Raw genomic sequence first — 20,278 nt, forward strand, 5'->3', positions numbered from 1 at the left:
CTATCTCTCCAACATCTTGCTTCCATCACCACATCTCCCACTACTGTAGTCAAATCTCCCTCTATCCTCCTTTCATAAAAACACTGGTGATGACATTGGGTCCACCAGGATGATCTCCCTATCTCAAGATCCTGAACTTAATCATATCTGTAAATTCCCCTTTGCCATTTAAGGTAATACATCAAAAGTTTCAGGGACCAGGATGTGGACATCTTTTGGGGGAACGGACATTCTTCAGCCTACCACAGTGTCAGTACATAGATAAAACACTGGGAAAATATCCAACACAATGTTAGCAACAATTGTCTCTGAGTAGAGGAATTACTGCGGATTTTAATTTGCCTTTTTGTCTATCTCTTTTCGGGAATGAATATGCATTACTTCCATAATTGGGTCAAAAAAGGGGAAACTTTTTAAAGGGAATGTTCAGAGAACTTTTCCCTTTGATTCTTGATCTTTAACCTGTTTTTCACATGATTTACACTTACATGTTAAGTAAAGATTTATATGGTTATATATCTTTCCAAAATTGGCATATCTCATTCCTAATTCACTTACTTCTTAGGTATAAAAACATGTAAGATAATTTGTCTCTCTTCCTAGTCTTCTGTGATGAGAGTAAACCAAGGGTGAACTTCCAAAGTGCACCAGTAGATTTTTTAGGTAGTTCAGTCAGTACTGGACTAGCAGTCACAGAGCAAAAACAGTGCCTGCCATTTACTACAAAGAACTAATAGCCAATTATATACAAAATTAAGCCCATGAGTAAAACACAGCATGATAAAAGGAATTTAAGCAAGTAAAATATCAAAAGATTTTTAACACGTACAAAATGTTTAAAGAGGTCAGATATTCCACCAAACTAATGATTAATTGGAAAGTGATGACTAAAAATTTATAAATAGAAAAAGACATTTTGAAAGAGAAATTGAACTATGAAGAAAGTTTCTATGGGCATTATATATTTGAGGTGATGAAGAGCAAATAGCGAATATTTGTTTTACTCTTTTAACAAAAGCTACATGAAATAAAGTATTTTTTTGAGAAAATAGTTAACCAGTGATAAAACTCACCAAAGTGTGTAGTGGAAATATCTATATATCTGAGATCCAGGAAGGCAAGCATGGACCATAAATGGAATTAATTTTGATTTGTGCATGCTATATCAACGGCACTCTTCAGACAAATTGCAGCTCCTTTGAGAACCAGAATAACTATTACATAAATTTTGAATTGTTTTCAGAATTTTTTAAAATCCTTTTATTCATATACCCTTTGAAGTGAAAATTAGTTCCTAATAACACTAATGTATTATTTGCCGTATCCTAAAATATATGTTTCAAAATTCCAATTTTTTTAATGTGAAATAAGTGTTGGAGAGGATGTGGAGAAAAGAGAACCCTCATACACTGCTTGTGGGACTGCAAACTGGTGCGGCCACTGTGGAAAACACTATGGAGATTTCTCTAAATTAAAAATAGAAATACCATATGATTTAGAAATTTTTAATTTGAATAGTTGAGAAAGGAACTGAGGCATAATGATTTGCTTTTTTACCGGTTAATATTGTACTTCACTTTTATTTTAGCATTATCCACAGTATTTAAGGAGATCTTGTTTGTAATCACCATCTAGCACCTGGGTTATGTTATGCAGGTTAATTAACCTCAGCATGCAGACCGATTATTTTAAAACTAAAATTTTACTCTCCTGCATGATTGAGATCCTGCAGATCTCACATACCCCATCTCTTGCCTCTCTTCATCTAGTTCTATGTATTTCAGTGTTGGTATCTCACATGCCACGCTCCTTCTGACCACAGACCTTTGTGCATACTGCCACCTCTACCACTCCACTACCAAGTCATCTTTCACATCAGCGCTCCATCATTCTCCTGCTTCACCCACTCCTGTTCTCTCTCCCACTAATTAGGTAAGGCTCTCTTGTAATAATTTCCCAAAGCATTTATAATTCTCATTCAAAGTTCTTATGGCAATCATATCTAGGTAATTTTATAACAGGTTTAATATCTATTTTCTGTACTAGTTTTTAAGCTTCAATGGAGCAGAACCCGTTTTGTTCACCGTAATATCCCCAGAGTCCAACGAAGTAGTTGTTCAATAAATATATATTGAATGAATGAACAAAAGTGAGTCAATTCCAATAACTGACACTCTCTCTCATTTCTAACAGTGTAACTCTTCAGTAAGTAAATTATGGAGAAAAAATGTCAACTTTGTGAGTATTAAATGAAAAAATTAATATTAAAATGTTTTGCACATAATAAATATTTGATAAATATTAGTTTTTCCTTGCTTGCGGAACAGTACTATCCATGCTGACAATTATTAATTAAGAATTTCTTGAGCTTGGAACATTTAGAATAATTCCAGAGGAAAATTTGATGTGGGAATTTTGCAAGTCAAACATTTGCTAGATACAATATCAAAGAAAAAGCACAGAACCTTTGATATTATCCACACTGTGAAAATGACTGATTGTGTGGCCTAGATATACACTTAAATTCAATGGATCTGACTTTTTTCATCAATGACTAAAAGAGGACAGATGATGAGCACCAATGCCTATACATCAATGATTCTAATTTAAGATTTTCACATAATAAGACACACCTCTTCAGAAGCCAACTTCCGTTGCTTCATAGTATCTCCAAGTAGCTAAACTTTCCATTATTTTGCAATGACATAAGGGAATCTGCTTAGATTTTATTTGAAGAAACGTTCCATAGGCTAAATACGAAAACAAAGCTTGAAACTCATTTTTATTTAAAGGAATGACTGATGCTTAAGGTTTTTCAATGATGAATTGTACTACTTTACGTAAATAAATTTAAAAATAAATGTAAAGCAACTTTTACTTGATAACTCAGAACATAATCTTCAAACATTTTTGTTCAAACACCCCATCAATAAAAATACTTGCCCACACAGCCACAATACAGTATATTCCTTTATTTATTGATAATTTATATGTGTACTGCCATTATATATTTACCGAAAGCCTGTCAAAGGGTCACACACTCTTCTAAGTGTGGGTTCCAACAAGAGGATGTCCTGGGTTCACAGACTTGCATTCTACTGAGTAAAGAAAATCCACATGCAAGTAAACAAATAAACAAGTGAGAATTTTAAACTGTGTAAGTGTTAGGATGGGAGGGAAGGTTATTGTGATAGCCAAGGGAGTTCATCTTAGGTAGGAGTGGAATATTAGCTAGAGACGGAATATTTGAGGCAGAAAAATAGTAAATGCAAAAGCCACGATCTAAGGTAAAGTCTGGGATATTTAACAAAAGCAGATTAAATCATTAAGGATTTTTATAAAAATAAAAATCACCATGTAAATGCCCAAATGTTTAGGAATCTAATCCTGGATTCTATTTTATTCATTGATTCCTAAACCAGTATGGGAACCAGTACAGTCAGAGTTACAGTATGTCTGGATATCCATCAAGTGGGAATTTCTCACCATTCTTCTTTTTCATGATTTTAGTAAACATTATAAAAGTGTATTATTTAAAATTAACTTTAAGACAATTTATTCTAATGCATACCCTTCAAAAGACTGAAATGAATGAAATTCTAATTAGAATTGCATAAAATTTATATATCAATTGGTAAGTATGATATTTTCACATGAAGACCTCATTTGAGAAAACAGTACAAATTTTTATTATTTAGATCCTCTCTTTATTTCCTTCAATATGTTGTTTTTATTTTATTCACGTTAAAACAACTCAGGTTAAACATACTGCTAGTTTATCTTGCTCTAGTTTTAACCCCTATGGTCAAGAGTGCGGGCTGTAGACCCAGACCACCTGGACTGAAACCGACTTTGCCACTTCCTAGCTGTGTGCCTGATCTTACACAGATTAATTAAACTTTCTCTGCCTCCGTTCCCTAAAATAAAAAAGGGGGATAATAAACATACCCTCCTCATTTGACGATTAAATAAGCTAATATAAAAAGCTTAGAATAGCCTGGCACAGTCAGTGCTCAATAAAAGCTAACTAGTATTATCATTATTTTTTTCATTTTTTTTAATTTTTATTTATTTATTTTTTTTCTTTTTCTCCCCAAAGCCCCCTGGTATCATAGTTGTATATTCTTCGTTGTGGGTCCTTTTAGTTGTGGCATGTGGGACGCTGCCTCAGCGTGGTTTGATGAGCAGTGCCATGTCCGCGCCCAGGATTCGACCAACGAAACACTGGGCTGCCTGCAGCAGAGCGCGGGAACTTAACCACTCGACCATGGGGCCAGCCCCCAGTATTATCATTATTTTAAAGTCAGGTGGTTGCTTTCTACTTTGGACAAAAACTACATTTTATTTAATAAATGATGCTAAATAATGAGCTATATATCTCTGAAAAAAATTGTTCACAATAAGAATATTAAGTATGTTATAACCTCTTCTATGTAAAATTGTTCTCAGGACGTGATTTATTTAGAAAGGCACAGAGTGCCTTCATCAGCCCACTTAGAATCTTTATGCAAATAAAGAACTATTAACCCTTGCCCAAGGCAGATACAGCCCCCACTAGGTTCCATGGCTCAGTGAGAAAAGTAAGCACAAGATACCAGCCCCCACTCTTCCTTGCAGCTGGGCACCTTGGCAGAGGACACAACTTGGACAAATCCAATTGGGAGCCGCGGTGGGAGGTTTTCAGACATTTTTATTTTCTTCCTTAAACTTTTTTGATTTACTTAATTATTTTCGCAGTGAGTCTGTTATATACAAAACCAGAATAGCATAACATTTTTATTATAAAATATATAGTCAAGTAAATTTCTCATCTCTCTTTTAGATTAAATCAATAGCAATTTTTTTCTCACCTATTTTTAACTTTCTCATAACTGTGCTATATTGTCTTTCATTTTGGAAAATGCTAAAATATTAAATAATTCTGAAATAAACATGTAAAACATATACTGCGAAATAAGCTTCAGTAAATTTAATAAAATCATTGATGAATCAAAGAATAAAGTTAAAACGCCAACCATGTGGCTCATTTCTGTCTTGTCAGATAATCCTCAATCCACCATGTCTTCAATCTGTAAAATAAAAGAATTCAGATTCTCTGTGTTCACCAAGAGCACTTCTGCTCTATCTGCAGATGGACCAGCCAGATTCTATTTAAATAGCTATTTACATTCAATGGTTAAAAAGTCATATAAAACATGAGCTAACAAAATACAATACATTTAGTTTAAAACAGGAAAATTTTTTATTCCATTTTATAACAAAACGAATAATTACCCTAAATATAGGTTAATTCAACTTTTAATTGCTTTCATTGTTTTGTATGGTATCTCATTTTAAATAATTAAATTGAGACTGATACTTGTGTTTTTTACAGCTATACTAACATTTATTAGAAATATTATCTCTCATTTATCAAATAAAAGAAAAAATGAAATCCAATAAGTAATATGCTTATAAATAAAGTCTTTCAGTCTAAGACATAAACATTAATTAAATAAATCAGTAACAATTAAATGGTTTACAGTGAGATGAATGGATAAATATTTCATTCTTTTAGTAACATAAACTAAGGCAAGATGTGATGAGTGGTAGAGGTGAGCACTGAATGCAAAAGTAGTAATTAAATACCTTGCTCTTAAATGAGGCAGTGTATTATTATCACAAAATTGCACCCTGAACTCTAAATAGCAATAGGAGAAATACAAAATAAAACAGTAATTTTTCAAAGAGGAAAAGGTGAAATAAACCAAAATACGTTAGAGTACTTGGAAATATACTAAAACACAATAATTAGCAGTTTGGACATTACAGGTACTTAAAGAATTCATGTTATAAGAGCAGAAAGTAGACAACTGCAGAAAGTGACTTTCTTTTCTCAGATTCCACTCACTGAAAGATATCTATCTAACATTGTCATAGTCCAGTCTTTCATTTTGTGTTTAAGGTTTTCTTTGTTATAATTGTTACCATAATTTAAAAGAAAGCATTTAAGAAAAAGAAACTACACTACTTTGTGACCACTACTTTTTATATTTGCACAGATAAACTGAGTAATTCAACATTTACAAGGGTCAATCAAATTAGATATCATTGTAAAAAGCTTTCTTTTTTTTTCCATGTGAAGCATGACAGCTTTCTAGTATAATCGGTCTTTGGTTTTAAACTGAAGTTTGAAAAACTACTAAGTCTGTCTATAGGATACAACTGCTGCTGTATTACTTTCAATTAAGTTAACACCACATTGCACTCAATTGCTTTAAGTTCAGTGTGGACCTGAATGTTAAATTTCACCGAATATTTAAAAGCAGAATAGTTTCCGTTAACCCTATTACAAGAACTACTGACCTTTTCTTTTTTTAACACCATGTCTTTCAAATGTTATTAAGCTTTAAAGGTCTCATGACAAAAGACAAGACTGCCATCTAGTGCTTTACGACTATCGCTTTAACATTTTTAAAAGAGAGTGAGAGTCCCGAATAATCTAGAGATGAGCTGCCCAATATGATAGCCACTATTCATATGTGGCTACTGAGTAATTGAAACATGACTGATTTAAATTGAGATTACTATAAATATAGAATACAAACTGTATTTCAAACACTTAGTTTGAAAAAAACAAAAAAAATGATATCATTGATGATTTTTGTACTGTTACATGTTAAAATGACATATTTTAGATATGTTGAGTTAAATAAAATATATTATTAAATTAATTTCACCTGTTTCCTTTTACTTTTTTGGACAGCACTGATCTAGAAGAAAAATTATCTTAAACAGAAAAGCTTCAATATTAGTATACTTCTTTTTTTTTTAAGGTTGGCACCTGAGCTAACATCTGTTGCCAACCTTTCTTTTTCTTCTTCATCTTCTTCCCAAAGCCCCCCAGTACATAATTGTATATTTTAGTTGTAGGTCCTCTGGTTGTGTTAGTATACTTCCTATTTCTAAAAAATGGAATATAATTTATATGGTCCATAATTATAACTAGGTACTCTTTTGGAACACAATAAAAGCTAAAGATTCAAAAACAATCAAAGAGGAATTTCTAATTTTAAAAAATCAGACAAAAATATATCCCCATTAAATCCAGGATGTTTGAAAGAAGAAAAACAAAATGAATGTGGAAAAGATAGAGAATAAAAATAATGTGGAAAAGATAGAGAATAAAAATAATTTAAAAGACATAGACAACTTGAGCATCAGTAAGAATAGCAATTGAAAACAAGTTGAGGGGGCTCGCCCCGTGGCCGAGTGGTTAAATTCGCTCGCTCCGCTGCAGGCGGCCCAGTGTTTCGTTGGTTCGAATCCTGGGTGTGGACATGGCATTGCTCACCAAACCACACTGAGACAGCATCCCACATGCCACAACTAGAAGGACCCACAACGAAGAATATACAACTATGTACCGGAGGGCTTTGGGGAGAAAAAGGAAAAAGTCAAATCTTAAAAAAAAAAAAAGAAAACAAGTTGAAACATATTAAATACGTGTAAGGCCATAAGTTTATGATACAAAAACAAAAAACCTAGCTGTCACCTTTGAGAAATAATGAGCAGACAATTCTTTACTTTGAAAACAGGTAAATAAAAAAAGACCATAGCATTTATCATGCCTTTCCTATATGAACTGTAGCAATGAGTAATCAAATATCTGATGAGTGGAAATTTGTTTTTACAGAAATTTTCCAATCAAGAAATAAAGAAGTGGAATATCACAGTTTTGCAGCCCCTAACCAGCTACAATCATTGACCATCAGTGTCTGCTAAGAATGCAAAGAGAGACTGGCAGGCATTATGTTCTTCTGCCAGATGAAAGACACATAACCGCCTACGAAATAGTGTTTCCTCCAAAATCAAATCTGAATCTGATTAAACCTCTAAATCAAGGTTTCTCAATTTCAGCCTTATTGACATTTTGGGCCAGATAATTCTGTGTTCTAAAAAGGCTGTCTTGCGCTTTGTAGGAGGTGTAGCAGCATTCCTGGCCTCTATCCACGAGATGTCCATAGGACCCATGCCCATGCCCAGTTGTGATAAACAAAAATGTCTCCAAACACTGTCAAGTGTCCCATAGTTGACAAAAACACCTTAATAAGATTTGGGATTTTATGCCACATTCTCAATAAAATTACAAAAATAATTAAAAGATAGTTTAAAAAAGATTTACTTAATTGGAAATTAAGAAAATTCTTACATATATATAAAAAGATAAGCTATATAGAAAATAACATTAATAAGAAAACTTATACCAAATGTAGGCAAAACAAGAAGAACAATTAAAACGTATATAAGAGAAGTAAATTACTAAACACAAAACCTAATATTGAAGAACTAGAAAACCAAATCAGTACAAAGGATCAATAAACCCAAAATTTCATGCTATAATATGGCCAAAAAAAAGATGAATAAAAAAGCTACCATTAAAAAAGCACCAGACACAGAGATTTTGGTTGAATTTAGCTAATCTTTGAAGTTCACTCAATAATATTTTTTAACTATTCCTGTTTTAAAAGAAGAAAACAATCTTCTCAAATTCATTTTTAAAAGCTATTATCAAAATTACATAATATGAAGATAGAAAAGAAAAACTAACAATTATAGTGAAAGGCCATTTAATTAGAAAATATAATGGAAAAATATAGGCTGTATTCATTTATACTGAAAATGATACTAAATAAAATATAAACAATATTTAACAGCATCCCAAATAATAATATACCATGATTATGTTCGGTTTACTCTAGAATAAAAAGATATTTTACATTAGAAAACCTATTAATGCAACTTCACATTTAACAAGGTAAAGAAAAAAGTCATTCATGATGAAATCTTGTAGCACACTAACATAGAAGGGAATTTTCCTAACTTGATACAGGGGATATTCCATAAAATATAGCAAACTCTCTACCTGATGGTGATGCCTACTACCATTATTTTGACTCAGCATTGAAAAACAGAGACCCCAACCATCCCAACAAGGGGATAAAAAATTGGAAAGGGAGAAATAAAAACTGTCCTTAATTGCATGTAATATAATTAACTCAGTTTAAAAATCAAACAAACCTATAAACCATTAGAATTAATAACAGAGTTCATTGAAGTTGATGAATATCAGATCAGTGTACTAAAATGAATTTTATTTTTACATATCAAACGTAAAAAGAAAGTGCAATTTTTAAAGACATTTAAAATAGCAACAAAAGTATTAGGAAATAGTATTTTACACATGTAACAAAAAAAGTTTAAGACATGGACACATGAAATTGAACTCAACACTATTACTCATAAGAGAAATGCAAATTAAAACCACAAGATACTACTACACATACTCTAGAATGACTAGAATCAAAAAGACAGACACCATAAAGTGTTGATGAGGATGTGGAAAAGCTAAAACATTTATAAGCTGCTTGTGGGACTGTAATATGGTACAGCCATGCTGTGAAGTGATTTGGCAGTTTCTTAAAAAGTTAAACATAAGCTTATCATATGACCTGGCAATTCTACTCTTAGGAATCTACCCAAGGAAAATGAAAATATATGTCTACACAAAGACAATCTGAATGTTCATATCAACATTTTTCATAAGACCCAATGCCTAGAAACAATGCCAGTGTTCATCAACTGGTGAAGGGACAAAAAAAAATAGTGGTATATCCAGACAATGTTATACCATTTATTAAATTTAAAAACTAAAGTTGCTATATTAACAAAGTAAAATAGCAACATCTTATGATCATCTCAATTGATGCAGAAAAAAACATATGACATAACCGTTCATTCCTGACAAAAATGCTCAGCAAAGTAGGAATAAAAGGGAAAACTTCCTCAACTTGGGAAAAGCATCTAGGAAAAACTACATCATATCTAACGGTGAAAGACTGAATGCTTTCCCTCTAAGATCAGGAATGAGACAAGAATATTTGCACGTTCACCACATCTTTTCATATGATACCAGAGGTAGTAGTCAATGCAATAAGGCAAGAATAAGAAAGAAAAGGCATCCAGAGAGGAAAGGAAAAAGTCAAATTCCATTATTTGCAGAATACATTATCTCTGTAAAAATATGATGGGATCTACAAAAAAGGTACTAAAACTAATAAGTGAGTTTGGCAAAGCTGAAGAATACAAAATCAATATAAAAATCAATAGTAGTTACACATACCAGACATAATAAGAAATGAAATACTAAAAAAAGACTATTTACAAAAAGCATCAAAAATATAAAATATTGTAGGGGTAAATCTAACAAAAACTGTGAAACATCTGCACAGTGAAAAAAAACAAATATTCTTGAGAATAGACTGAAGAAAAGTTGAGGAAATAAAAGCGATAATACTATGTAATAAAAGAGATACACTATGAACACTATGTTCATGGGTCAGAAGACTTACTATAGTTAAGATATCAATTCTCCCCCAAATTGATCTAGAGACTAAACACAATCTCAATCTAAATCCTCAAATATGTTTTTGTGACAAGCAGACCCTAAAATTCACGTGGAAACACAAAGGAAATGGAATAGCCAAAACGAGTTTGACAAGAAAGAACAAAATTGGAGAATAAATACTGCATGATTTCAAGACTTATTAAAAGCTACCATAACTATAACAGTGCTATGTTGGCATAAAAATAAACAAATAAATTAATGGGACAGAATAAAGAGCTCAGAAATAGTCTATAGAGTCTGATACACATATACGGACAATTGATTTTTGACAAAGGGGTAAAAGCAACTCATGCTTAAAAGATAGTCTTTAAACATATTATTCTATAGCATTTTGATATTCACATGAAGACAAAAATTTTGACCCATTCCTTGAAATATATACAAATATTACCTCAAAATGGACTATATACTTAAGTGAAAATCTAAAAATATGAAACTTCCAGAAGAAAACACAGGGGAAAAAATCTTTGTGTGCTTAGGTTAGGGTAAGATTTCTCAAAAGAACAAACTGATAAGTTGAACTTCATCTAAATTAGAAACTGCTCTTCAAAAAAATATTCTAATAGAGTGAAAGGACAAGCCACAAACAAGGAAAAAACATTTTCAAATCATACATAAGATAAAAGACTTGTATCTGGAATATATAAAGGACCCTGAAAACTCAATAATATGAACAATCCAATTTTTTAAAAAGTGGACAATGGATTTAAACTTATCAAATAAAATATACATATGGCAAATAAACCCATGAAAAAAATGCCTAACATCATTAGTCATTAGGGAAATGCAAATAAGTGAGAATTAGATACCATTACACACCTATTAGAATGGCTAAAATTAAAAAGACTAACCATACAAAATGTTGAGAGATTTGGAAGAATTGAAACTCTCATACACTGCTGGTGAAATGTAAAATGGGACCACCATTTGGAAATAGTTTGTTGTTTCTCAAAAAGTTAAACATACATCTACCATCTGATAATTACCCAATGAAAGTACCTTTCAGTACAAAATCACTACAGCTTTTTAGTAATGATCAAAATTGCTCCCTGCAAAAATCTATTACAAAATTCTATTTGTTCAAAATTTATTCGTAAAGAAAAAGATTACATCAAAATCCATCTTTTACTCAAATTCTATATTTTGTTCAATGTTCAGAATAAAATGTATTACTATTTCACTCTTCAGAGTAGAAAAAAATGCACCAAATACAATTATGAGAATGTACCAGAAAGTTATCATCTTTCTTGGCAATGTATATGGAGTTATAAGATTTGAGAAATAAAAATCGCAATATATTAACAACATCACTTATTCAAGATGAATTTTATTATCCACAAAATCACCTAAAACTAATAATACAAACCAATTATTTAAAATGAGAAAATACACATACTTACAATAACATGTTCCTCTAAGTGGATTACCAACATAGCGATTTTCAGAGTCACATCTGTAGAAATACAAAAACTCATTTACTATTAAACAACAAAATTAAAAGCCTCATGCTTTTCTTCAAGCAAAAAAATAATTAAACTCTACATTAAAACATCTTGAACACTATACCATTAAACTTTAAAACAAACTTTCAAAAGTAAGCTCTTCTTAAAGTGTCTTTATTTTAGTAGAGTTAATTAGAACAGAGGAATAATTTTAATACATATATATTGCAATTAATAAAGGGCCAAACAGTTGAGAATAACAAGCTAAATAATCAGGTTACATTTTCTGAATGCATTTTTCTGCCCTGTGATTGCTAGTTCTTGTATCAATGCAAAAAAAATGAGTTGAAGAGTAAATGTTTTTATACACTAACTACAAAATTAAAAGTAGAAATATAATAGCCCTTTATACCACCAACTTTCTTCTTCGTTAAACAAAGGAAATTTGGGGGTTAGGTTTTCCGTGACTTCTCCAAATGCTACTTTTAAAATGTATGATACATACAGCAGTTTTCTAGCTTTAGAAAAAGATCACACTCAGCATTGCTGGGTTAAGCACTTCAGAATCTATACTATTCCTATACTATTTCTCCTTTCTTTAGGTTCACCTCCTTGAATCCCATCACTGTGTACCAAGTGTATACATATATATGAAAGCACTGATTTACGATACCATTTTAATTCCTTCTACTGTTGCAAAAAACAAACGACTTGCTGCAAGTATCCCACTATTTTTGTATTTTTTAGAATAGAAAAATATTCAACGTAATATACCCTGCATTGTTATGCATAATATTCCCTGCATATCTTACTTGCCTAAACAGATGGCTTTCAAAGTTCCACAGCAATCTAAAAGGACTAACTGACAAATGACAAGGGATCTCAAGTACTTTTTAATTCACCTTATATGTTGACTGTAAGAGCTCTGCTTACAAACTTATTTTCCAATATGAAAATTACAAAGTTTGTATTTTTCTTAATAATGTTTAGTTTATGGAAATCACATAATAATATATGGGACTAGAAATTATTGTAACATGTTTACCTTCAATATAATATAATTTTTACAAAGGAATGGTTAAAATTTTATTTTCACCAAACCACAAACTTTCTCAGAAGGATGGAATTATATGTCTATTGTTTAGGAAGTAACTTTTGCTAGCTTTCATTACTCAAACTCAGAATTTTAACAGAAATAAGGAATTAACACTATCTTTTTAAGAACTAAACTGAAATTCTGTACAGAGTTTTTGAAGGTATCCAATATAAGAATTACGTTCTCTTTTAAATTTTCAAACTCAAAAAAAGCATTAGAAACATATTGTTGAAAGTGCTTTTCATTAATCAATAATTATTAAGATAATATTAAATTATTAGAAGTATTTTCAAAATGTACAATTATGAGTTGAGTTAAAATATCAATTTTTGGTAGTTTAATTTCAGGCAGTATTTAAAGAATCACCAGTGCCTACAAACAACTAAGGAAAGAAATAGTTCCAAAGGAAACATAAAATTCAACCTGAAAAACACAAAAGTAGATATAAATAAACAGAGAGACATTCCTTATTTTTCATTAGGACATCTCGACATCATCAGGAGGTAGTTCATTTCAAAGATAACACCTAATTTGATCCAACAAAGATTCCAGTGAACTTAAAAGGTGCTAAAAAGTTGATCTTAATGTTCACATGCAGAAGTAAACGTACAAGAATAGCTAGAAAAACAATGAAAAGGAAGAACTTTGAGGGGAGCTAAATCTTAAAGATATTAAAATACACTCAAAGCGTATATAATTACCATAGTGTGGTATTACATATCAATAGAAGGACCAAAGGTACAGAATAGAAATTCCAGAAATAGGCTCAACTATCACATACTAAAAATCTAGTATATGATAAAAATAGTATTTTAAATGAGGTAAAAATAGTCTTTTCCACAAATGGTATTGAGACAACTGAATAGCCATCTGGAAAAATATGATATCAGATCCAATCCTCACACAACACACACAAAAAAACTCCAAAAAGATGAGGGATTTAAGTGTAAAAAGTAAAACTTTTTTTAGAAGTTTAGATTTTTTTAGAAGATTAGAAGAAAAGATGAGCAAATTGCACAATAACAGATATAATGAAAGTCTTCCTAACCATGAATAAAATTCCAAATGCAATTTTAAAAAGACTAAGCAATATGACTACATGAAAAAAATATTTGCATGGTAGAAGAAAATGCCATTAGTAAAGTCAAAAGACATATGACAGAGGCCAGCCCAGTGGCATAGTGGTTAAGTTCATGCACTTCGCTTCAGCAGCCCAGGGTTCACGGGTTTGGATCCCAGGCATGGACCTGGCACCACTGGTCAAGCCACGCTGCGGCAGCATCCCACATAAAATAGAGAAAGATCAGCATAGATGTTAGCTCAGCAACAATCTTCCTCAAGCAAAAAGAGGAAGATTGGCAACAGATGTTAGCTCAGGGCCAATCTTCCTCACACACAAAAAAAAAGACATATAACAAATTGGCAGAAAATATTTGCAACATATCTCACATAAAAAGGGCTAAAATGTCTAATCTGTAAAGAACTCTTTAAAAATAAGGGGGACTAATAATTCTGTAGAAAAACTGGCAAAAGGCATGATTAGACAATTCACAAAAACATGATTAAAAAATGGCTCTTAATATAGGAAAAAATGTTCAACTTCACTCATAATAAAGGAAATATAAGTTAAAACTATAGCAAGATACCATTTCTCCCCAAACAGACTGTCAAAATTTCAAAAGCATAGCGATATACTCTGCTTACGAGCCTGTGGGAAAACAGGCCCTCCCATCCATTGCTGGTGGGAATACAAAATGAGAAAATCCCTAAGTAGGAGAATTCAGTAATATCTAACCTAACTACGTATGCATTTATTTCTATACCCAGCAATCCCACTTAGAGGCATTTACTCTAGAGATAAACCTCCAACAATATGAAAGTACATGTGCACAAGTTTATTCACAGCAGGATCATTTGTAATTACAAAATACTGGAAAATATCTAAATGTCCATGCATAGGAGATTTGTTAAATAAACCATGGTATATACACACAATGTTGTACAATGCATCTGTAAACAAAACCAAACAAAAAGATAATGAAGATCTTTATGACTTGAGTAGATATACATCTACATATGTCAGCTTTTGTGTAAGAAGGAAAACAATGAATGGATATGTATGTGTGTGTATAAAGATATATACATGATACATTATATTGTATATATGTATATAAATACATATTGTGTATATATAGTATCTTGTATATATAGATAGATACATATATACATCATATATATATGTATGATGCATAAAACCTTTTGAATGGTTTTACCTTTACACAAAGAAACGCAGGAGGATAAAGTAGAAAACAATGAAGTTGGCTACCTACTAGAGGAGAAAGGAGGAAATGGGATTAATCTCTCTGAGTATATTTTTTTTATAAAGACGTTTCTTTTTTTTAAAAAAGATTTTATTTTTTTCCCTTTTCTCCCCAAAGTCCCCCGTTACATAGTTGTATATTCTTCGTTGTGGGTCCTTCTAGTCGTGGCATGTGGGACGCTGCCTCAGCGTGGTTTGGTGAGCAGTACCATGTCCGCACCCAGGATTCGAACCAACGAAACACTGGGTCGCCTGCCCCGGAGCGAGCGAACTTAACCACTGGGCCACGGGGCCAGACCCTCTCTGAGTACATTTTTTAATACTTTTATCCTTTGAAAGAATGTTAATGTTCAACATATTCCAAAAAACTTATATTAAACCCATAAGAAAGCGAAAGGGAATCAAGCCTAAAACAGAAAGCAAACTGAAAGAAATGAACACAATGGATTTCAAATGAATACTATGTAGCCATCCTGAAGGGAAAGAAAAGAACAGAGGAAGGAGAGTAGGAGGAGGGAGGTGGGGAGGAAGGGAAGAAGAGGGAAGGACAGCAGGAAGGGAGAGAAGGAGAGACTGAGGGAGGGAACACTCCAAGTAATTTATGAACACAGTATTTGACTGTATATTCTCAATCTTGGACAGGGTGAGGTAGAGAAGGGAAAATTGGAATCAAACTTTGAAATCATTTTAGTAGGTTTGCTTATTGAAGTGATATAGACAAAGCAACTCTGAAAGTATTTTAAATGCATTATAGAATTGATCAAATAAGGAATGTGTTAATGTCATTGGGAACTAGTGTTTTCACTGAGGAAGAAGAGACATACAAATACTGAACAGGAGAAGGCCCAAAAGAACCTTGTGGGGATGGACTGGAATCAGAAGTTTGGGTACGAAGTCATACTTTCTAAAATATGCACAGGAATGTGCATATGCATGCATATGTACACATGTAAATGTATGCACTCCATATATACGTACTTACGTGTATTTATTTGTATCTATAAATAAATTATTATTCCCTAGCTCTGTTCACTGAATGACCACTAGGTAAAGACACTTTAGTAGCAAAAAAGCATACCTAGCACCAAGATACTGTTCTCTAATATGACTCTCCATTACCAGAGCTCTACAAAACAAAAGGCTGATTCCAGCTTTGAGGCAGGAGAGGCATAAGATGAGCCTAGAATATCTTCTTATATCAGAAAGTAAGGAAGTGTTCCCAATATGATAGATGCACGTCACAAAAATACAAGAACCAGCTTTAAGTAGCTCTCACTGGCCAAATCTGGGACAACTTGAGTGCCAAATGATTAAGTATAGCAATGAATTATAAACCATAGGGGAAAATAGGAATTCACAAGTTCACACCAATAATAAATAGATAAATAAATAGTGGAGAAGGGAAAGCTCTTGCTTATGTAGAATTCTGAGGATTGACTGGTAATGTAGAGGAAGTATGGTAAAGTAAAGACTGAGTCGTAAAGATTGAGATCAGGTAAGAATAATCAATTTTTTCTTCTCATAAATATGTCATGTCCTACCAGATTAATTTGTCTTATGTCTAATTCACTCAAAAGAGACCAAAAAAAAGAAAAAGAAAGAATTCAGGTGACTTAGATCTCTAATCAAAATCCAAGACCTTATGGTCTAGTAAATGCATTCCAATGTCATTACATCTAAGTAGAGTCACCACTCATGGGAAAATATCTTCATTATAAGGGATGAAATGAATGAAATCTCAAATAAATATATAAATACATACATATAAATGCACAAATGTATGTATAAATGTGTCACTTATACCCAGTGCTGTGTTGTGCAAACCAAGATCTTCCCAACTCATTTCTGCATGCCAAAATCAATTGGTAAAACCATTTATGCTAACCTATTGTAAACATAATCAGCTGATATATTGAAATTTTTGGCATAGCCATTATACATTTTCATGCAATCTATATAATAATGTGATCTGGAATCAAGGTTATCATAATCTATCAATTTCATTGTAGACCTCATAAATGCAAGTTAAAAAAATCAGAATAGAAGACCCCACAAACAACTATTTTCAACAAAAGGAGAGAGCAGTACTACAAAAAAAGAAAAACGTAAATTCTTTCTTAAGGCAATTTTGCATATGTGAAAGTAAAAGAATCAAATTAATAAAAAATGTTTAAATCATGTTTATGCTGTAATAGACCACTGTTTAGTAATACAAAAGTAAAATGTATTTCTAAATAGTCTGTGTTTTTAGAAAAGTCTTAATTTGCATTGCTGAAATTATTTTACCCATTCCAAAAAAATATATTTTCTTTAGCAAAAACTAGAGTCCCTTCATAGTTTGAAAACTCTAAAAGCACGTAATGTGTGTATTATATAAATATTTAGTACACAAACATATAATTCAGTGAATAAAACAAAAGAGCAATTTTCTATACTTGTAGTAGTTATCCATTGTTAAGCAACAAATTACCACAAACTTGTGACTTTAATCAACACATTTATTATCTCAGTTTTTGTGGGTCAGGAATCTGAGCATGGCATAGTTGGGTTCTCTGATTCAGAGACTCAGAGAGACGCAATCAAGGTGTTGACTGGAGCTGGCGTCCACTGCACAGCTGCAACCAAGGTGTTAGTTGGGATTGGGTTCTCATCAGAGGCTTGACTGGTGATGTACCCGCTTCTAAGCTCCCTCACATTGTTGGTAGAATTTCTTTTCTTGTGGCTATAGAACTGAGGGCTTTGGTTTCTTACTATTGGCTGGAGGCTGCTCTCAGCTCCTGGAGGATGCCCTCAGCTCCTGGAGGATGCCTTCAGCTCCTAGAGGATGCCTTCAGCTCCATGTACTTCTTCAAAGTCAGCAAAGGAGAAAGTCTATGGAGCAAGTCTTGTAGCAAGACACAGACTTAAAGCATACTCATGGAAGTAACATACCATCCCCTTTACCATATACTGCAACATAATTATGGAAGTGATATCCCGTCACTTTTGCCATATTTTCTGGTTTAAAAGTAAATCACAGGTCCTGCCCACACTCAAGGAAAGGGGATACACAATAGTGTGAATAACAGAAGGCAGAGATCATTGGTAGTCCGTTTAGGGTCTGTCCACCATGATATTTTTGCTATACATAAAATTTTTTATTGTAAAATATTTCAATATATTTACTTGAGATATGAACACATACTAATCTAATTCACATAATAAATAACTTGAGAAGTTAAATCGTAAGTGTAGATATAAATAATAATTCTTTAAACAAATTAATATTGCACTATATAAATCACATTAATATTACACTACACATATTACATTACTATTTCTGATATGTAAGCCAAGTAATATTTTTAAAATTCAGAACCCTTCTGTGTAAAGATTAAATACAAACATTAAAAGCCTTCAGAAGTCTTCTGTATGGTTAATTAAAAACATAACTTGAAAGTATTTCTGTGTCTAAGCAAAGAAATAATCATCCTCTATTCCCACTAAGTAAACTAAGCAAACAGCCAGACATCTTTAGAAACAGATTTAGGGTGAAATATTTATTAGGGATTTTGAACGGATAAATATTGTCTTTACATGTCACCTAAATAATGGTTACCAATTATATGTATCACATTACATTATAAATATCACTTAAAAATACATATATATAAAATAATTCCACATTTATAACTGTTAACATATAGCATTTAATTTGTCCCTATTGATTTAAATATTTAAAAACATATACATATATATATCTTATTATGAGATATAATTTTTCTACTCAAAAACCAAAAAGGGAGTGGGACATCTAATGGCTACAATTTTAAAATATCAAGACAGATATTTAAAACGGCTGAGAATCTGACAAATAAATTTGTGTTTTTATGAGAAATTATGAAAATTATACACAAGATAAAACACATTTGCTTTTGCTTTGTTTTTCTTCTAAAGAAACCCATAAAAATCACATCATGTAACATGAACAAAAACATGATATTAAGGAGTAGCATAGTATCAATATTGATACCATACTTCTAAGACAGTTTATCATAAAAAACAATGAAAATTCAGACATGAAGGTATGGTAAATCCTCAAATAGTACAGAAGGTACAGATTTTAAAATTATAAGGCTATTTATGGATTTCAGAGACCAATGATGGTAAGTGGAACTAACTAGGTAAGTTGAAGACACCTAAAAAAGGTAGATTTCATTTTTAATGCTTAAAAGCATTGGAGAGCAAAAAAGCGAAAAATTACCAGGCCAGGATGCAGAGAAGGACAGAATCCCAGGATGTTGAATCATTTGGGGGACCCCTTTGTCCCTTATTATGGATGCAAACAGTATTTAATAGAAAAAAGGATTGGAGTCTAGGCTCCCCAAAGGTTGGTGAGCTAAGTCCCAAAGGGTAATCGTAGGAGGAAGGGCATGGAAAGGCATTCCAGAGGCTGCAGATGGACTTTGAACCATCCTTATCCCCGAAAATGACTAAGGTGCCTCTGCCCTCAGGCACATAGCAGAATCTAATTTTCTTTGGAAAAAGATTTCATCCAAGGTCTCAATCTATCTACAAACAGATTTTGCAAATATGGTATCCAGCACAAAATAAAAAATAACCAGCTATGGAAACAGATAGGAAAACAAGAACTAGCAGAAACAAAGGATGATGGAATTAGAGCCACAGGAATTCAGATATTAACTGGGAAAAGACCCAGGTTTTAAAATAATTATCTTTATTATATGGGAGGAGAGAAAAGACAAGATTAAAAATTTGCCTAAAATTGGAAACTACAAAATTAGAAACTATAATAGATAAGATTAAGAATTTAGTCTGAAAAAACTGGAAACTATAAAAACAACAAAATGAAAATGCAATAACCCAAATTAAGGACTGAATGAATGAAATTAACACCAAACTAGACACAGTGGAAAAGAGAAAAGTGAACTGAAAAATTGGTCAGGAGAGAGTGGAAAAACATGAAAGAGACA

At 32.2% G+C, this 20,278-nt stretch overlaps 1 protein-coding gene across 2 annotated transcripts in view; it reads right to left on the bottom strand.

Annotated features, from left to right (window-relative positions):
* Positions 1-20,278, bottom strand: part of ATRNL1 (attractin like 1) — a 737,371-nt gene that overhangs the window by 473,694 nt on the left and 243,399 nt on the right. For both annotated transcript variants that reach the window (XM_014849275.3, XM_070482616.1), the window contains exon 21: positions 11,848-11,900. In XM_014849275.3, coding sequence (XP_014704761.2) covers positions 11,848-11,900 — 53 coding nt within the window. The remainder of the gene's footprint in view (positions 1-11,847; positions 11,901-20,278) is intronic.

The sequence above is a fragment of the Equus asinus genome, chromosome 2, assembly GCF_041296235.1.
Source record: "Equus asinus isolate D_3611 breed Donkey chromosome 2, EquAss-T2T_v2, whole genome shotgun sequence".
NCBI lineage: Eukaryota > Metazoa > Chordata > Mammalia > Perissodactyla > Equidae > Equus > Equus asinus.